This window comes from Thunnus albacares, chromosome 7, assembly GCF_914725855.1.
Source record: "Thunnus albacares chromosome 7, fThuAlb1.1, whole genome shotgun sequence".
Classification (NCBI taxonomy): domain Eukaryota; kingdom Metazoa; phylum Chordata; class Actinopteri; order Scombriformes; family Scombridae; genus Thunnus; species Thunnus albacares.
Window position 1 is genome coordinate 25,564,313 of NC_058112.1, and position 21,616 is coordinate 25,585,928.

General features: G+C 39.1%; 1 protein-coding gene across 6 annotated transcripts in view; it reads right to left on the reverse strand.

Annotated features, from left to right (window-relative positions):
• peak1 (pseudopodium-enriched atypical kinase 1) overlaps window positions 1-21,616 on the reverse strand; it is a 110,525-nt gene that overhangs the window by 5,167 nt on the left and 83,742 nt on the right. For all 6 annotated transcript variants that reach the window (XM_044356130.1, XM_044356131.1, XM_044356127.1 and 3 more), the window contains 2 exons: window positions 13,285-13,532; window positions 3,549-4,369 (listed from right to left, as the gene is read on the reverse strand). In XM_044356130.1, the coding sequence (XP_044212065.1) occupies window positions 3,549-4,369; window positions 13,285-13,532 (1,069 nt within the window). The remainder of the gene's footprint in view (window positions 1-3,548; window positions 4,370-13,284; window positions 13,533-21,616) is intronic.

Below are 21,616 nucleotides of genomic sequence, written 5' to 3' on the forward strand. Positions count from 1 at the left end.
CGGATTCGCCTTCCATGTCTTTTAATATGGATGAAACATCAATAACCTTTAAATTATGAAAGATTAAGTTTGTATTTTTGTTTTTTCTTTTTTTTTTTTCTCTGCCAAGCACTTGTAAAAACTTCTGTAATTCTGATATTCTGATATATGACTGCTATTAATCAGTGAAATCAAATAAACTCTACCAGTGACAGAAAAGTGCTCCTCGAGTGCCTATTAAACAAACAGCATTCTTCTGCAACATCAGGAACAAAACACCATTTTAGCAGAGAACGTACAAGAGAACTGAAAGATCAAAGAGGTTTTTTTTTCCCCGTTTCAAAACTCTCCGTTTGCCCCGCTCCGTTTCTCCAGAACATCTCAGCTCAATGCCGTTAATGACACACAGAGCCGAGAGGAACGGAGAGCGGACTTGAGGCTGTCACAGACTGCAGTGTGAGCGTGTCTCTGTCTCCTAAACCACAGTGACAGCCTCTGCAGCTCTTCTTGTCTTTCTTCACTTTGATCAAAGCGCAGAGAGGAGAAGCTGAGTCAAGGGTAGGATCAGCCGCTGCAGACATCACAACATTCACTTAAATACCAGCAAAAAAAAAAAGGAATGAAGTCATAACATATTAAGCTGAAGATATTTTTGGCTGGAGGATGGGTTTCATATAAATCTATGATAAGCGTGAATATTCTAATTATCTTACAGAGATTAACCTGTACATGAATTACAGTCTGTTTTACTTAAATATTTGCAGATATTACCATCAATTACAAACATTTCATGTTTCAAATTATGTTTAACTGTTAAAGATTCAGAGAAATAATTCATTAGAGCAAAAAATAATAATAATAATTTACTGACGAGGGAAGTAAATCTTGCTATGATTTCTGATGACATGAATTATAATGTGTTTATTATTCGTTATTATTATTTTAAAGGGGCATTGCATTTTTTATTTGTTTGGAAGATCAAATTGAGTGTTTTAGTCTAACAAACAGCAGGTATACAGGAACAGAGGAACAGAGGAACATAAGAACGTAATGAGAAAGTAAAAAGCAAAAGAAAGTAATGAGTTCCTGGACACTGTCTGCACAAAATATGTTGAAAATGCAACATTTCATTTGTAGACTTCTGTGTTTGACATTTAGAATATCGTTAAAATCTAAATTCAGAGCAAGATGTTAGCTGCTTTCTCTCATACAGTACTAAAAGAGACATGGCCTAAAAATCACACTTTAATGTCCATTTCTTGAAAACCTTGGATTGATTTATTGAATAAGTAGCCATCAATCTAACCCTGGCTGATATGGCTGAAATACTTATCATGATCTATATTAAAAATACAAACAAACAAACCAAAAGAAATATCAATATTTCAGTACATTACAGTAGTTTGGTTGTCTTGCTTAAGAAAACTACAACATGTAGACAATAATTCAAGCAAAAATACCAAACATTCCCTTGTGTCAGCATTTAGGTTGTGAGTATTTGTAGTTTTTCTTCATCTCATGTAACAACAAACCGAACTGTTTCTGGGTTTTGGATTGTTGGTTGGAAAAAACAAACAATCTGATGAGGGTTTAAGGGCAAAAGGGCAGTTTTCAATATTTTTTATGACATTTTATGATGACATTATATGATCATAACAGGATTCCACTAAGAGTAAATACTAAGTTACAGCCCAACGTTTTATCAGCACCTTCAAAAACTTGTCTTTGACCTCGGTCTTCGGGTAACACACATGGCAGCGATGAAGCGTGTGTGTGTGTGTTCTTTTATTACTGTCAACTTCACTTTATGACTTCTATTAATGTTGACTTTAACCTTGGTTGTCTCTCGCATAATTTATGTCCGTCTATTAGATTGTGATGTGAGATGAATGAGTGTGTTCCTCACTGCGTTCCTTTCAAACACACTCTGTACAGTAATGTAAGTCTTTAGGAATGTGCAGGTCCACTGGATTTTTGTTCTGACACGTTAGCTTTGAGGCTACAGCTGCCTTTTATCATTTTTTTGAGCAAAACAACTTTGAGGATACATTTGTAGACTTTTGTTCGCTGCTTTTCACGACCGTATTTTGTAAGCTGTATTGCAGATTGTAAACACAGACCTCCAGGGCTAATGGACACTCAGAATCAGTTCCATTTATTGTTCCTTTAATGCTGACATTTCGGAGGTACTTTAAAGCACACGACCTCATTCGCTGAATTCCTTGGAGAGTCAAGATTTCACACAGACATGCTAAAGGTGGGTTATGAATAATTATCGCCGCATTAAAAATATCACAGCATGTAAAATCTCATTTGCAGGAGGATCAACTGCACTTGCGGGTGAAGGTAGGCAGGAGCGCGAGTGGGCTGCATTAAAAAATGGGAGAGCTGGGGAAAGTTTAATTGGGAAGTTGGGGCCTGTTTGTGCTCTGCTGCTTCTGCTGCTCCTGGTTGCCTTATTTATGGATGAGCATCATAAAAAAACAAGTCTTTCTCTTGAGCCTGCTGCTAATATGAAGGCAAAGCTTTGAAGTGCTGTGGAGCGCAGAGTTTCATATCCTGTGAATAATGCAACCTTCATCCATATCTGCTTTGTATTTAGCTTCAAAACTCTTCCGGCAAGCTTCGCCCGCCTCCCCCACCCCCTCCGACCCCCACCTCTCTCTCCTTCTTACTGACACACACACACACACACAGTAACATAAATAACTGCTACCCTCAAACAATTATATAGAGAAGGCACGAATGCATGCACACACAGGTTTTATTGCAGAAGGTCATGCCCTAAAGGCTCAAAGTTTAAGTGCTAATATTTCAGCACAAACACGTTCCTCTGCTTCAGCTCAGGGAGGTGATTCAATAGCCAGAAAAAATAAAATTCAAGGATTTTTTATAAAACTATTCCAAGGACAGCAACCACCAAACTACAAACTTACAATGAGAACAATGCAATGAGAAGTAAGGATTCAAATAAATAAAAACACACACTTGTAAATTTCAACCAATAAGATACAGAAAAATAGTAGAAATACTATGGTTAGAGTATATATACTGTAGCTTTTTTTTGGGTCAGGCCTAAAATTGGTAGCTGCATTACGTGGGAAAAAAAACTTTAAATACTTTGACTGGAAAGTGGGACAAACTAGCTTCAGTTAGTGTATGTGTCAGAGTCACACACAGTTTGAGGACTTTAAATATGACATGTGCTTAAATGCAATGTGTGGAATATGGTACTATATTATATAAATGGCAGAGAATTAAGAAATTTTATAACCAAATTAAGTTGTCTGAATACCATTGCAAAGGACAAATCATGCAGATGGTCTTTGACTCTTTTACCACCATGGCACACTGCTAAATGTATTTTACCTTCACTCAAAATGTCAGTTTGTTTTACATTTTCTAGGCACTTATATGCCTACAATTATAAGATTTATATTATAATCTCTCTTTCTATCGGTAAGGAAACTGAACAGGTCAATCTGATTGTTCTCATTGCATTTATTTCACAGTAACATGGGAAACATTTTTCAGATCTATAAAGTACTAAATAGAACCAGACATCTCACCTTGATGGCGTAGTTGACCAGCGGGTCCTTGGCGTAGGAAGCAGTGTAGTATACAGCGTCTCCAGCCTCGCAGCAAGGTTTCCCAGTGGTCAGCCTGAAGTGGGACCAGCTGTCAGTGCCGAACCTCAGGTGATCCTTCTGGCCAGCCATGAAACGGTCCTCGCACTTGGATGCCAGCTTCCGCAGCGTGTCCGTGTGGAGCCCCCTGATCCTCCCCACCACCTCATCCCAGCTGTCCAACCCCCTGTAAAGAGCAGGTCTCTGGGGCTTGGAGCCGCCTCCTCCAGCAGCAGCAGCAGCAGCACCTCGACCAGTTGTCCGACCCCTCCCTGCAAGAGACTCTGTACTCGGGTAAGCCCTCCTCTCTCTGGTGGCGCTGAGGGCAGCAGCGGGTTGCTGAACCAGGGAGGACATGCTGTTAGTCGGGCGACCCTTGTTGGTGGCCGTGGCAACTGATGGCCTCTCCAGGGAGTCACCGCTCTCGTGTTCATGGGCTCGGTGTGGCTCAGAGCTGAGAGAGGAGCTCTGACTGGCTGTCTCCCAGGTGGAGTCCAAGTCGTAGAGAGGGTTGGCCACACTCAGGTTGGTGCCCCCAGGTTTGGCTTCGGCCCGAGGTCTCAGGGCTCCCTGGGTTGGCTCTTTACCTCCCAGGCTGGGCTCTGTGCTGGAGCGAGGAACAGCCTTTTTAGGTAGCGGTGGTGGTGTGGCCTTAGGGGCTGGCTGGTCCGTTGGGCCATCAAGGTCGATGGAAGCCAGAGTGTCGTTGGATGCTTTGATGTTCCTTGGCTGTTTCAGTGGGATCATGTTGGCTCTGGATTGACCTGGAGAGGAAGAAGGATCACATTGTATTTATTGTGTGAATAATAATAATAAAAAAAAAAATCTGTGCAATTCAGACTGAAAGATTGATTTATCTCTTCGATTCCACTGCTAGACTAGGGCAGTCAACACAAACTCAGGCTGTGCTGCAAAACACAATTTCATTTCACTTTCTAGTGGAAATTCCAATGTTTCCAAAGATACCAAATATGTCAGGGTGAATTTTGGAGAAATGTGTATAAAAAAAAGGGTTCAGACATCTAAAATATTTCTATTGATGGAATGGTGCAGAAATAAAAAACATGGAGTCTAGGGTTTGAAAATTTCACCCAGTTAAAATATCATATAACTTGAAGAGCTGTAACAAGAATATACTGTGTGATACTGTTGGACAGTGTGTAATAAAACTATATTACCAACTTTACAACAACTGAAAGGGGAAAAGGAAACATGGTGTTAAATCATTGCACTATATATAAAGCTAAACACAGCAGGAGAAGTAAAATTCAATACCCAGAAAGTCAAATTATGTGAGAACGTTACTTCATTAAGTTGCACACAACAGCTCACGTTTTCCAACAACAGTGGTCAGTGATCAGTTTATACCAAACACATGAAAGACGCAAAACATCTAGAGTTGGTGAGTCTGTCTTTCCCTGGATCATTGTCACCTGTTGCTGTTCAGATGACAGTTTTTTGGATTTTACTTTCAATTTTCATTCTTATACTTGTTTTGATGGCCAGGAAAGGCAAATCAGACTTCATAGGTTTGTGATTTCTGGCTGTGAAGACAGATTTTAAGCATCTGTAACAGCTTTAACTCCTCAAATTTGGTTTAGAGATTCAAAAGAATTCATTGCAGCTGAAATGGATAAACATGAAACCAGAAACACAAGTAATTCCACTCTCTCGCATCCTTAGCTTCCCCCAGCAGTTAAGTGCTACTTGTTCCTCCCACATGGCGTTTTCCAGCCGCCTACTGTCTTCCTGCCTCTCATGAGGAAGAGAGGGCTAAACACGAGGTTGTGTGCTGCGGCACGTGAGGGAACTGGTGGCCCTGAGGAGAATTGAAGCCAGAGAGCGGGACAGCTGGGCACAAGTCGTCCCTCCAACCATCCAGCTGCCCGACTCAATCTGCACTTCTGCTCTGCAGTGAGGCTTAAAGAGGCAGCGTGGAGAGCAAATTTATCAGTGGCTTGAAGTGACCTTATTTTTTTTCTGGGATGGCGGTGGGTGGGAATTGGAGGGGTGATGGGGTTGATTGCATTGCCTCAGTGTTCTCTGGAGTTGAGGACCACAGAGGCAGATGGGTCAAAGACAAGTGTCTGACAAGATGAAGAGAATAAAGGAGTTGTGCCATTTGCATGATGGGAGTGAAACAGCCTGGTGGTTTTAGATGAGTGGATGCACAAGGTCACGGACGACCCTACTGTGCAGTTTTTCACTCACCAGGGAACACCACGTTTTCTAGGAAGATCACGATGAGAGGCTGCTGAGTGTTATAAGATTCTGTCTTTCAAAGTCACATCCTTCTGCCAAATTACTTTTCCCATTTCTTCAGTAGGAAGCTTTACTTTAACAAATCCTTTCTCTTCGCACAGTTCAAAAGCCACTGATCACAAATTCTAATAACATTTCCTTGTTAAAACGGTATGAGTAGCTCCTCACGTGTACCGTCACTCTGCCATCATCTTAGGAAAGCCTTAAGAAAGAGTAGTCAGGATGAAGTAAATGAGTCTTGTTAATCCTTCCTGGAACGAATATATTTAATGTGTTCCTCCACCAATCTGCAGTAATCCATCCAAGAAAACAACCGCTCCCCTCGTCCAGTCTTACTGCAGCACTGTGGTTGTGATTTAACTTATTACATAAGGCTAACTCAGTTTGTGTTTGTCATTTCAAAATCAAGAAAAATACATAAGCCCTCTGAGACAAAGTTGTGGTTTAGGGCTATGTCTATATTTACTGACATTAACATTGTTGGAACCATTTCTGCAACTTGCACAATTTTTTTAATGGCCTTTTAATATAACGACACAGAATGCTGTTATTCAAATGATTATCAGATAGCCTGTTTCCAGATCTGTACTGCATGGACAGATGAGTTCAGCGTGAATGAAGGTAAACAAACTATGTGAAGGAACAGTTTAAGATTTTAAAATATTACTGTATCTTCATAAGGGATTGTTTTTAAAAGCGATCCATTTGAACAAACGTGTCTAATAAGCTATCTGGAGAAAAAAAAGAACAGAACAAAAACACACTAATACTTGTTATTGAAAAATACTACAAAAAGATGGAAGTTTTGGAAAAGTACTGCACGGTGACTAGTCATGGATCATGCTAATGACAAAGTTATTTCCTTATAATTTAAAACACACTGCTGTTACATTTAACTTTTTTATGACCAGCGTCTGTCTCTAGAGGATAAAGCAGCAGAGAGTCCCAATCCTCCCAAAATCTGCACAGGTTTTTATAGCTAATTGCATTTTCTTCTCCTCCAGAGCAAAGAACCCAAACCCAAGAGTCCCAATCTGAGTAACAATATATGCAAATTCAGATGCATCACATTGTCCCTGCTGCATATTATAATCACAGAAAAAAAAAAAATCAAACACATGCACACAAATGAAAGGTTATAGAGGCAGGTGCAGTAAAAAGAAAGCACATTCTCCAGCAGGGCTGGGTTCATAATTTCACTATTTAAGAATATTTGAAATATAAATTGACACTAACACTCACAGATGGTAGCAAATCCATTTACTGTAAAGACATCTCCTCAAAGACTGGATATGGAACTACTGAAACAATATTAACTTTTTAGAGTGAAAAAAAAATCACTTGTTCTTAACCTTGATGTACAATAAATTATATAAGTAAAACAAAATTAAAAATGCCATATCAAGTAATTCCATAACAATACCAGTAAACTGAGACCAGTGTTATCTAACATTTGTTTGTGAGATGAAGGAACTTGTTGCTGTAGCAGAGGGATTATTGTTCAGCCATTGTGCTGCAATAAAACTAACTGACACTGCAACAAGAGGAGGCGAGGTGGTAAAATAAAGAGGAACAGAGGGGTGGAACGAAGCGAGAGCAGCGGAGTGGGTTGCGAGAGGTGGTAAAACTGAGGGAAGTGACAGAGAAAGAGAAACAACAACAACAAAAAAAAAAGGTGAGTCTGAGACACCTGATAACAGAGAGATAAACAACAGACATGTGATGAAATAGATGAATACGTCGAGATAAAGAGGCAAACAAGCTAAACGAGATTACCTCAGTTCCACTAATGCCCTTTTAGGTAAATGCGGCAGAGCGGCTGCGAAGAGATGCAGAGTGAACTGCTTTTCTGTGCTTCCATCCCTGAGAGTCTGTGCAGAGCCGCTGGTGCCAACAAGGAGGCTCAATGTTCCCACCAATACTGGAGATTTCTCACTGAGTGAGGCAGCGAGCGCTCTGCCTCCTACTGCCTGATGCTCTGATTTAAAAAAAATGTGTGTGTGTGTATACTGTATACATAGCGAGTGAGAGAGAGAGAGAGAGAGAGACACTTATGCTTTCAAAATGAGTCTCTTCTAAAATGTGTGAAAATGTATTACTGCAGCTAAAAGTGGACAGCAGAGAGAGAAAGAGTCCGAGAGAGAGGGGGGGGATTGCGAGGCAAATCAATTCTGTTTCTGCAATTCAGACATGTAAAAAAGACAAGATAGATGTGGAAACTTCAACGCGGCATCACACTTAGCGGCTGTCATGTTAATCTTGAAGCCCACATACCCTCTCAAAACAAAAAATTAAGTACTGATGTATGAAGGCAGACAAACACAAACAAACACTCCTGCCTTGTTTCTCATTAGAGAAGAGAGTGAGGGGTGAAATTCGGCTGCAGGCGGCTCATCATGCGTCATCCAGGGAGCTTTTAGTACAATCACAATATATGCATCTACACAGCTGGTCTGCATTGTGAACCTCACAAAAACACAAACAGAGCATACCCAAATTTGCATACGTCCTTGTAAAAAGAAGACTAATTAGCGCAACAACATACAAACAGTCTCCGACGAAATCCTTAACAAGAAACAAAGACCCACGCACCTTTAAAACCCTCACAGTAAACAAACAGTGAAGCACCTCGATAGCGCATCTGTTCAAAGCTGTTCCACAAACCCACACTTCCACGCTCCATCACTTCCAGTTCTTTTTCTCTCACGCACCACGTGATCACAGCGATAGGCTTTCCCACACACACAACTTCATGTTTTAAGTACCCTGCTGTGTATGTTTGACAGCTGTGCCTACCTCTCTCTCTTCCTCTTGTTGCTTTCAGGCTGCCTGATTTTAACGTACTCATTGTTCCACCACAATAAAACCTGTGATGTATTGTACTCTACTGATAATATGTCCACTGACAGTAAACTAGTCGCAAACTGACTCCAAATGGGAACTAAGTAAGACAAATTTCCTCATCACGGTCTAAGAGAAATATGTCTGGTCTGCAGTAGTATTGCAAACCATGGAGGAGGGTATATGGGCCCTTCTGTAATTTTTTGTATGATTTAGATATTTTTATTTTCTATTTTCTAAGTCTAAATCTGAAATTGGCGAGGGCTGCTGAGACAAAAAGCTTAAAGAATTAAGAATTAATTTTAAAAATCTCCCCAAATTTGTCTTTGTTGCTTTCGAAGGACAAAAAATAAATAAATAAAACATTTCAGCGAGCCACTGTCTCTCTCGCAATTCCTCCCCGAGTGTACATGTATATGGATTTCACTACTCACATTCATAGTATTCAAAGCAAAATTATTTTTCCTGCATTGTCATGTAGATACAAATGGGAACAAAACAGCAAGATGCAGGGATTTTTTTTTGCCTTTTTGTGATAAAAGATATTAGACAAGTGTTATGTAGTACCAGTAAAAAAAAGTATAGATAAGCAGTATATGTTGCCTCCTGATGATTGTCTGATTTCTTGCTTTTACCCCAAAAAGAACATTTTTATGTCACTCTTTGACTTCAAATGATGTTATGGAACTTAAGAATGAGATAACAAGCACTTACTCCTTTAACTTCTATTTCTACCCTGCGCTGACTCCATTTACACTACAAAGATCAGGTTACGCAATTTGTCTTTCTTTTTATTCCGTCTGGAAGTTCGGTTTACTTGCTAGAAAAGATTAGATCTGTGTTCTACAAGCAGAAGAATCACCCGAAAATGAGTCAAACGCATCCAAGTGAACGATTCAGACTGAGGAGAGAGAGACTTTCGTGCCTTGTTCATACTGGACTTGAATGTTTAAGTGTCAGTGCAGACAATGAGGAACATTTCCAGAACACAGAAAGCATGATAATTAGTTTCAGATATAACATGAAGATAAAAGCTTTCTACTTTTTGTAGACTAGTTGAGAGAGATATTGAAGATGTACTGCATATTGGATATGACTATCAAACATTTGACAGTCTTAGTAGGGCAGACAGACAGGCCCTGTCTGATCTCCCATCTGACTCTTCTATCATAATTCGCTCAGCTGATAAAAGGTGGGGCTTTGGTTATTCTCAGTAAAAATGACTATGTAGCAGAGTGCTCCAGACAACTGCAAGATAATACTTTTTATATTCATTGACCAGGTGGCCCTACCCCCCAATTTAAAGTCATTTTCTCAGGGGTACTAGACGGTTTTTTGAGCCCCTCAAATCCACCTGGACAACCCATAGTGTCGGCCATTGACTCTCTTACTTCTGCTATTTCCACATTTGTTGATTATTTTATCAGACAACTGGCTGAGCAGCTTCCTTTTTTTGTTAAAGACACAGGTCATGATTTCTGTCTTGGAGCTGTTTCGGGATGATTTCTTCCTGCAACGACAAAAGTGTTGCTATGGACTCCAATATGTCTTGTAATGTTGCTAGCTTGTATGTGAGATATCTAGAAAAAATAAAAATACTTAATAGTGCAGCCAAACCCTTTCTGTCTAATATTCTGGTTTACAAGAGGTATGACTACAGTCCTTTTGCAGCTTTTTAAATTTAGCTTCTGAACACCTCAAGTTCACTATAAATTTATGATTTACAGAGAATCAACTTTCTTGACACCTGGATCATCCGTAGAGACAATATAGTGTACACTGACTTGTATGCCAAACCCACTGATCACAAAAGCCTTTTAAGAGCTGACATAGTCTACCCTGTAGTCAGTTTTGCAGGTTGAAACAAATCTGTAAAGCCCTTTTTGATTTTACTAGAAATATGCATGTAATGAAAGACAAATTTAACAAACGTGGCTACAAAGAACAACAACTGGACATTGCTGTTGAGAAGATAAATGAGACATTTAGAGTGGACCTTTTCAAGGGTGTCCAGAAACGTAGGAAAGGGTTAGTTCCTTTATTCATCATCAAGTATTCCTGTTGTGCCGAAATGATAAAGCCTGTTGTGTATAGACCCTCACTTATATAATGTTTTCAATGACCCCCCTCAAGTAGTTTTCTCACGAGGTAGAAACCATAGAGATGCTCTAGTCCGTACTGACCTGCCTCCTCCAGAAATCCTGCCACAATGCACGCTCGCCCCTATCCCTGATGGGAATTACAAATGTGGTGCTTGTGCGCAATGCAAGAGTACTTTTAAATGTACTGATTTTAAACACCCCATTCAGGTAAGAAAACCCCTATAAGGGGGTTATTCTTGCACTACAAAAATATTATCTCATGTCCATGTGGCAGTACTATGTGGGCAAAACTAAATGTGCCCTTAAGGTGTGTATAGCGGACTATCGCAGCTCCATGAGATGTACAAATATTACCTATCGTGTTGCAGCACACTTCATTGAGGCTGCTCATGCAATTTCTGCTCTCCAGTACATGGCCATAGAAAAAATGAACTTTTCTAGAAGAGGGGACAACCTTGATAGGTTGTTGTTGAAAAGAGAGGCTTAATGGATCTATTCCTTAAATACCCTTGTCCCTAATGGCCTAAACGTTGGTTTTTCATTTATGGTTTATCGTCTCGTAGGCGTCTTGCCTCTATCTCTGTCCTTAACCTTTTCTACATTTTATTTTTTTCAATTAAAAAAAATGTTTTCCTAGTATATTACTAATATATTTATCCTAAATCTACTTGTGAGATAATGTCTATACCTTGTGGTCTCTTTAGGAACCCTGTCTGAGCTGGGGATGTTTGGTTTTCCTTAAAATAGTATTTGCTATGTCTCTCCTGATATTATGTGTCATGATAAAGCTGTGTTATAGACTCTTATCTGTCTTTTGATAATTATATAGAGACGCTTTTTGATACACTGCATTATCTAAGCTATTTATCAATTGTATTGTATCTTTCTAATGTTTACTTGTTTCTTGATATCTATATGGAGACGTGTTTTGATATACTGTATACACTGAGCTATTTATCAACTGTATTGTGCTTTTCTAATGGGATTTTTAAATGGCATATTAATCAGGTACTTGCTCATCCTACAGTATGTAAATGTGCTTGAGGACACTCCTCCCCATGACAGAGCACACCTGTGTCTTATCCCCTATATAATGTCTGTTTAACTTATTAAACTAGTGTTGCATCGTGGCTATGAGTATTCACACTTGCGTTCCTCCTCTCTCCCATCGAAAAGCATTCATGACATTATAGACAGTACTGTGGTTAGTCATGCGGTACATGTTATTGTATTGTGGTAAGGAGGTAATGTGGTTAATAGTGAAGCCCTACTCAAAACTCATAAATCATGTCAAACATGTTTCTTAGAGTGGGTGATCCACTTTCCTTACATCTGTGCTTTTCCTAAAAATGTGACACAAACAGGAGCAAAACTCTCAGAGACAAAGACTGCAAGCTTCAGCTTAAATAACTCATTTCAAGTTATTCTAGATTCCAAGTTGCAAGCTGTACAGTGGGTGAGAAGATGTGTTGAGATGTTGTGCTCCGGCTGGTTTAGCGAGGAATAAATTATTACTTATCACACGCGGAGGTGTGCTGATGCCGGAGGAAAATGAAATCAGACATTTAGGAGTGAAGTGAACTGCACAAACTGACAGAAACTGTCAACATGCATCCACAAACCGAAGTTAGAAACCCTTACAACAACACTAAATAGAACCTCCATATAGAGGCATACTATGTTTTATCTAAAAATACATTCCATTGTTGTTGTTTTATAATCAAGAAATTATTAAAAATCAGATTAAAAAAATCAGATAACATTTGCAGCACAAACACTGGTGTTTAACTGTGTATACTTTTATTGCTCTGAGGGATTTTGGTGCATAATCAGCAACTAATTTGCATTTTCTCTCCATTTTTCTCTTCACTTTTTTTATGTGAAGCATATTGTGAGCTATACTGGCTGCAACAGGACCCTATTTACTGTAATGCAGTAAACAGTGTCTTTTGGCAGCAGGCAACAAACAAGTTTTAGATGTGTTGGGATATAAAATAAAGATGAAAATCCATTTATGCATACAAAGTGACAATTATATTGTCATCTTAGAAAGACAGCGTACTGTATACGGAAGGAACATGTTCATTTTGACAATAAAATCTAACAAATAAAAACCTGACAGGCCAGAAGTCGTCCTTGGAAACTTTGGAAAAGGGCAGTCACTTTCATAAAATACTTGGCAGGTGATTGGATGAACCATCCGTCTATCACCGCCTATCACAATTTTTTATCTTGGGAGGCAGCTGGATTCACGAGATCACGTCGCTGGTTCGGACACAACCGCCTAACTTGAAGCCTGAGAAGATGGATTCTTGTGCGATCTTGTGATGTCAAGATCTTGCGAATCCAGCTGTCTGGCAAGATAATGCAGACTTTATAGTGCCCCCAGTTACAGCACAGTAAGTAATGTTTTAAGTATTTTGTCAGCTGTCGTTTCAGAAACCAACAAATTATCTTGGACGTGTCTTTCTTACCCAGGTTGCTGTAGGTAGCACTGCACTGGCTGGAGGCGGGAGAGTGGGAATGATGGGAGTGATTCCCGTCCTCCTCTGGCTCTCCGAGGCTGGCGCTGCCCTCGCTGGCTGAGGCTGGTGTGGCAACCTGGTTTGTGCGGCCCTCCTCTCCCTCCCCAAGCACCAGCCCCAGATTCACTCTGGCAGGCAGGGAGGCAGCACCGGGCAGCTCCCGATCCCTGGCATTGCTGGCACTGACTGGTACCTGGCTGCAGATGACAGAGACAGACATGGCTTGTTTAGTCATGAAAATGTGGAATACTTGATCTATTTACCGTGCAATTAAATCATTTTGTTTATTTTCTCGATTTGTTTGAAATCTATATTTCCCACTGTTTTGACTTTATTCCGTATTCTGCTTATGACAAGGTTTAATTCCACATTAAATTGTTTGCAAAACAAGTTAGAGAAGAAGCAGAGTGATAATAGTGAGCTGTACTGCAGAGACTAGATAAATAAATGAGCTGCTTTTGATAAGCGCTTCAGTCTGTCATTGTTCGTCTTGTCTAAGATAGTTAACAGTATTTAACATCACAAGATATGAACAAAATACATAGAACAAAGTTTTGATATTTGTAATTTTTCAAACTCTCAAATCACTGCTCGCTCGCTTCATCAGCTCACTCACATCCTTCTCAGCAAGTGATGTATTAGAGCCAGCACCGCTGTAAGTGGGGGGCTTTTGAAGTCTGATGCATTTCAGATGCAACTACACATACATTGCCTGAAGGAAGATGGAGGAAAAAAGGCTAAGCAGGTCACAATGCAGTGTGTTTATACGTTTTTGAAGATCCTTCTATGACAGTGGGTGGCTGTGATTTGAGATGTTCAAAGAGGTGCGATTAATTTCATCTGAATCTGCCACAACAGATTGATGAAAAGGTGTCATATTACAGTGACTGACTTAAATGTGATTATTAGCCATCTCCTTTTTAAAAATCTGATACTTCACAAAACTCTGGGAGTGTATGAAAGAATTCTGGTTGTCCTGAGGGATAGTCTAATGAACCATGAAGCTTAACAAGATAAACTGCGACAAAATTTCCCCTGGTGGGATAATAAAAGTTTGACTTGACAAAATAAAACAAAAACAAAACTGTGTCAGTTTTCTCCTGACTCACATATTTAAAGTGCAGCAACACTGACGCAAACTGTCACCTCAAGAGCTGTATGTGAGCATAGAGGAATGTGATATTATGAAACAAAGTGCCTGCCTTCTTTATGATATTCTGCATTTAATGTCTCTATTGTTATCAGAATGACTTACAGCATCTTAAAAATGGATGTCATATCATCATAATGTACTGACAGTGGCCCAATAGAGTTGTGGGAACTAGAAATCTGGGTCATATCTTACAGTTTGTTATCACCGAGAGAGTGAAATTGGAGAGTGCAATCAGTGTGAAGTACCCGGGGATGTTATGAAGAGACTTGTCGTACACTCATTGCTGCCAGATATGCAAGTTGAACAATCTGACAATGTGTCTTCTTAAGGAAGTGACAGCGTGACAATTGGCCCATGGGGCCTGTCTGCATCACCATATTATTGCACTGTAAAAAAAAAAAAAAAAAACTTTTCTGACCAGCTACAGATTGATTCTTGTCTGTCAAATACGGACCAAATTATAGGCATCTAAATCTCCTAAATCAATTTAGAATTAAGACCAGCTTTAAAAAAAAGTCACAATCAGCAAGACAATATAATAATTAAATGATAATCCTATAAATAACTTCCAATCCAAACACTGATTCTAGCCAATTATTTTCATACAGGAGTTGAGAGAACCAGGCTAACAAGTTGAAACAAAACTACAACGAATCATCGAGTAAAATGATGCAATACAGTAACAAGAGCAAAACATTAAACATGCAGTAGAACCGACGATGACGACGTGATAGTAAAAAAGAAAGCTTTATGTCAGCTGGTTGAAGCGGGGAGGCAAGAGCCAATTTGCGCAACTAAAAAAAAAAAAGGGCTTTTTGTTAACCAGAACATCAAGACAGATTTTTTTCCACAGTCACCTGGAGAACTGTGTCTCGCTGTTCTACGCTGAATAAAAGCTCAACAGCTGGTGTTTCATTGAGAGCCATCTGGGATCAGTCTGCCCCTCTGATCACAGTAAATAAGATACTCAAAGCGACCCGGTTACTGACCCCTGATCTCTAACAGTTCAGTCGCAGCCTTTCAAAGTAACCTGTGTGAGAGATTAAAGCTTCAGACCACCTGGGTTGTGGCCACCCAGGTAGGGTGACATTCTAAACTACAGTAGATTTTAACCCCCATTGTGATACACGAAATACCCGCTGCTGGTCTTGCCACAGTGACTACCATCTGTTCTTAACTACATTTCAAATTTTCTTGTGGTGACATATTGTTTACTATCCTGACACTGCAGTTGGATACTTCTTTCTCTTCAGCCTTATCTTTTTTGTCCTTGTGGTGAATAATAAATAAAAAGTATTTCATATAGGCTCAAAGTAAAACTGAAGGGAACATAAATAGGAAAAAAGGTCACACAGAGTTTTAAGAGCTGGTTACATTGCCACAGGGGTTGTCATGGGTGGGGCAGGTTGGCAATATGTTTGTATTATCCTGAATCACACGTGTTATTTCCGTTGACTGCAATATTGGAAACACATGTTCCAAATATGACTAATGATTTATGACATCATAGGCAAAAATCCCTGTCGATAAAAAGTCCCACCTCAAGTGACAAAGACAGAGCTTATAGGGGGCTTGTCCAACTTAATGTTTTAGTCATGTAGCATAGTCTTTTACAACATGTAGTGCACAAGTAAAATAAACTAATATTCTTCTTATTCTATCACCAACTAAATCAAGTGTGTCTAGATCATTTTTTTTTTTTATAAAAGGTTAAATGAGATCTTTGAATAATTGTTTTAGGCACTTTGAAGACGTGTGATGCAAAGACAATACTAAACTTAGCTTAAAATTCACAATCATTCGTGCTGACAAATAGCAACATGCAGGATCTAAAACAATGATAAAATAGTAAGAAAAAGAAAAAAAGGGTAAAAAAAAGCAATACACAAGGTATGCTTTATCAACAGAACAAAGAGATGAATGACTAGAGAGAAAAACTTAAATATTCAGTAATATAAAACACTGTCCAGTTTTCGCTTTAAAGATGATTATCAACTTCTATGTAAACATTTTCAGGCAGAAACAGATACTGAGATAAATCAAACTCACATTCTTGAGAATCACTATTTCTGAATATCTTAAGAGGTTCCCTAGAAATGCTTCTGCAGTAGAAACATCTTATATCGTAGTTATTTTTGAAGCAGTGATGTTCTTTAGGAGAACACGAATCTGTGATATTTTGACCATGACATGATAGAAATGCGAGTGTTCAAAGAAAAAATCCAGTTGCTCAAGTGTCTGTCTGTATCCTGGGGCACTATGTCTGAAGAAAGCATCAGATCTGACATGTTTATGATCTGTCTTTGTAGACCATAATCCCTCTGTGTCTCTTTAAAAGAGAGTCAATCGATAGCCTCCAAGTTGCCACAGTGAATTACTTTAGCACTTGCCAGCAGTAGACAATTGATATAAAAGGCCCATCATGGTTTGTGAGCCAACTAGAAAACAAGGATTAAATAAACCATGAAGAGATGGAGGCATAAAAACTGAGTATACTGTAATTACAAACAAAACAGCATAAAGTAGAGTGTGATATAATGGAATACAGATGGTTTACCATAAGAAATCTGCCTGACTTGTACACGTTAACTCAGTTTCCTCTTCTGTTCTTCCCTGTTCGGTCTACGTGAATAGAATGGTTTCAACTTGACTGCAATTACCTTACTGTACCTTACACAGGGAACAACATTAATCCTACTGAAAACCAAACTATTTATGGGTTACAATTAGCTAGAAAACATCCCAAAACATCATTAAAACACAAAGAAGACAATCACCAGCATATACTCCCGTATAAACAAAACATTCAGTGTAGACAGACAGCTTGAGAGGCCCTTGACACAATAAATACCTTTATGGCTGCTACACGTTTCAATGTCAGGACCTGACTTGTTCAGACAGCATGAAGCTGCCTCAGTACATTTCTTTTTTTTTCAGACTTCTGCTGTGAGAAATGAACAATCGTTGGTCCAAAACACAAATCACGAACCTCCACTCCCAACTAAGTCAACAACTTCAACTGGCCTGGATGGTCACAGGTATTTACAGAGGTGAATGAAAGAAAAAGGCTTCAGTTCAAGCTTACCCACTGTACTGGCTCACACAGCTTCCCATCTGGAAACCTTGAATACAAGGCAGAGGTGAATTCACATTCTAGCTAGAGCAGTCACTGCAGGCTGGCCTGTTGTGAGGAATCAAAACATATTTCTCTGCATGTGTCTTTTCCTCGTCTTCCTCTGCTCTCCTCTCCCTCTTTGAATGTTCTTACCTGTCTAAGGTGAGGTGTGTTTGCCAGCGCTGAAGAGCACGCCCACTGTCAGCCAATAAAACAGCTTCCAGTCAAAAAAAAACACAGCAGTTAACCCCTCGTCTGCCAATCAATACTAAAGGTCTGGAGAATGATCTGTGTGACTGGTTCATGACAAGTAATCACTGACCTGACTGGCCTGTTTACTGAGGGACCATTCAGGTTTTTAAGAAGCCTATGAAACATGAAAGTCCATTCACTTCCTGCAAACTAACTCCAGTCCTCCAGAACTACAGTACTTTGCAGCTGCATTGACTTGAGGGACCTTGTAGTTAATAAACTCAGACAACTTGTTTGAATAATCTACCTAGCCCCTTAACGTATGTTACTAAAGCACTGAGGAATTTATTCACATTCCATGAGCCCATTCCCTTTGTAGACTTTGATTTTGTCACATCTTCCCCCACACCACCACAGGAAGCTTGGGAGTGGATAGAAACATAAGAGATGTTCAGCTATTTTATGTTTTTGGGTCAAGTCAAAAACCATGCGCAAATATGTGAGAAAAACATAAAATACAGAGTGGAGTAGCGCTGTAACACCGATCCTACAAAACAAGTGAATAAATAAGTTACTAATTGACCAGTTCACAGTGTCTGCTGTAAACAGCAGAGACATAACATACTGTCCAATAAAAGACGGTAGGTGTAAGGAAGATAAGGCAAACTAGACCAAAGGTTAAGTGCTTGACAGTGTTTCAGTGATGTGACTTGTTTAATCCGGTTTGCTTTGAAGTGCTTCCTCATTGTCTGACATGGTTGTTTGTACAGTGTGTAAATGTACCTCATACTGTGTGTGTATATACTACTGTACTGCAAACTAACAATGACAACAAAGTAAGAACAGCCTAATCTATTATTTTGGAAATGTTTTTAGAAAAGTAATAAAACTTTAAAGATTATTGCTGATTTCATTACATTTCATTAACAGCTGTTCGTTTTTTTCATGTTGAGACAGCTGTTCCCTGATGTTGAATGCTCAATTTAACAGGAGAAACATTCGGTGTATGAGGGATACCCTGGAGATACTGCAACAAGTTCATCTTTGTTGCTGACATCAGCTCTTCAGACTAAACATGGTATTGGCCAGTGTTGAATAGCCATCAAGTTATTTTACTCGACATTATAAACTTAAGTTTCAATTACTCTGTGTGAAGCAAGAACAGCAAAAAACTCTGCTGTAACTAATGAATTGGATTTTGGCATCAAACTTTTGGGGAACATACAGTATACTGGGTACCCTTCAATACATAAAGCACAGCATCATATCCAATTTTAGTATGGTATTAGCTAGACATTACATATTTTTAGCAAAACTAGCATATACTTGTTACTTGGTACCATTTGTTATGAAGTGCGAGAAGAGACAGGAACTTCTGGAAAGAAAGAAAGAAAAGATGGGTAGAGCTGAAGCTTGAGGAAGAGAGAAAAGCAGCAACGCTAGAAAAGAGACAGAATGGGGCCGTGCGCTTGACAGGATGGAGGAGTGAAATATTTAAGAGTTCACAAAGCTCGGGGCTCAAAGGAGAAAAATGTGGAAGGAAGGCATGGAAGAGGATTGAAAATTACACAAAACAGAGAAAGTGATGGTGGAAAGCCAAGCACCTTAAAATATACCCACAAGATGTGGATAATATGGCAGGGACATGAATAGAAATGAAGAAACAGATGAAGGCAGTGTAAGGGGGAAGTTCACATATGAGATATCAGGTGAGAAGATGAACAAGAATATCTCAAGTACAGTACAGTAGGTGTTTTTTCCCACTAAACACATGCGTGGCTGTGAGATGCATTCTGGTTTTCTGAGTTTGATTATGTGTTTGATTAAACAAAATAATGAGAACTTTTCACTTAGCATTCAAACTCAGAAAAAAATCATGATATCCCAGGAAGAGGTGGTAAGGTAATGCTGTACTGACCTCACATAAGGCCTGCTGCCCAATACCCCATTTACTAATTAGTTAACATGAATTATATATTTGTAATTGACTGGGTAGGGTACACAGGCACTTGTGGAATATTATAAACACTGAAAATATTGCATGTTTGATGCAACTTTTTCATAATACTGTAGGAAATCACAACTCCTGAGACATGAGTTTTTTTATGTATCCTGTACACCAGGGTGAGTCAGAGGATCCATTGTTGAATCACCGACTGACGAACTTGAAGTACAAAGGTTGGGGTTTTTTTTATACTAACTTGGCTTTATACACTCTAGAATAAATCACGTACTTGGTGGACTTGATTTTTTTACTTCAAGTAATTTCCTGCTGTGAACAGACTTATAAATATTGTGTAATAACGATGACTGCCATCAGATGGGTGGGAGATGTTTTCAGTGTGTGTTATCCAACCTGCAGTCTAAGTGATTAATACCTCACATTATTAGCAGTGCTTTTAGTATGCAGCTTTCCTGATGAATGATGTTTTTGTCTGGCAACTGCAGTGTCCATTTGACTAATTATCTTTGAGTGAAATGAAAAATAACACTTAGCTTCACTTCTAAGACAAAAACAAGTCACATTAAAGAGGACCTATTATGCTCATTTCCAGCTCTGAATTTTTAGTTTTGGACTCCCCTAGAGTAGCTTTGCATGATTCACAGGTCAAAAAACTCCTTATTTATCTTATACTGAACCTTTATGCAGTTCTTCAGTATAACTTCTGTCTCTTAACAGTCCTTTTGAGCTCCTGTCTCTTTAAGGCCCCCCTCCTGATGAGCCCACTCTGTTCTTATTGGCCAGCTTTCTGGAAGCTGCTGAGGGGCAATGTGTATAAGAGTCATATTATATTACCGCTGATGTAAATCAAACATTTCCTGCTTTACTGCTTCAAATTACAAACTTTTAAATGACTAAACAATAGGAGACTTTTATTGTGAAGAATTTACAGGAAGTTACACATGTTCCTCTCTGAATTAGCGGAGCTTTGTTAGCAGTGCTAAAAACTGGTCTAAACAACAACATATGGACATATTTGGGTATTTGTTGAGCAAAACAGTTAGAAATAATGCAGGGAGGAATAGCATAAGCAGAAACAGCCACAGTGATGATGATGTTTGATGAAGAACTGTAGACAACCAGCACACCTCCAACAGGTAAACAAATTATTTTACTTGTAGTGTAATGGAGTCATGGCCCGGTGTGACTACCCCCAAAACAATGGAAAAATGCTATAATGTTAGCGGAGCAGTGCAGTGAACTCGCATGCTATGTGTGGAGCAGATGACCGATAAAGAAATCTGTCATGAGCCAACATTTTAACATTTTATATATATATATATATATATATATATATATATATATATATATATATATATATATATATATATATATATATATATATATATATATATATATATATATATATATATATGACTGAAAATAAGGAAAAGCATAATAGGTCCCCTGTAGGCATGAACAACTTTATAATTTAGAACTGAAAATATGGTGCATCTAATACCATGTGTGAAGAGTTCACACTCATGCTGTCTGGCAGACGGTACAGGAGTCTGAAATGCAGGACCTCAAGGCTCAAAGACAGTTTCTACCCCCAGGCCATAACATAACATAACACCTCCAAGCCACTGCCCCTGCCCCCCACCCACAAAAGAAAGGACTTAATGCAACTTTGCACACATCTGGACAATATGCACACCTTGTTTGTCATTTTGCACATACTTTTATACTGTTCTGAGCACAACTGTTATCAACTTGTCTACCTCAGTATGTATGGATGTATGTGTGTGATGGGTGGATAAGAATATGTGGGTGTTTGTGTGTCTGTATATTTGCCTACAAATACTTTTTTAGATTAAAT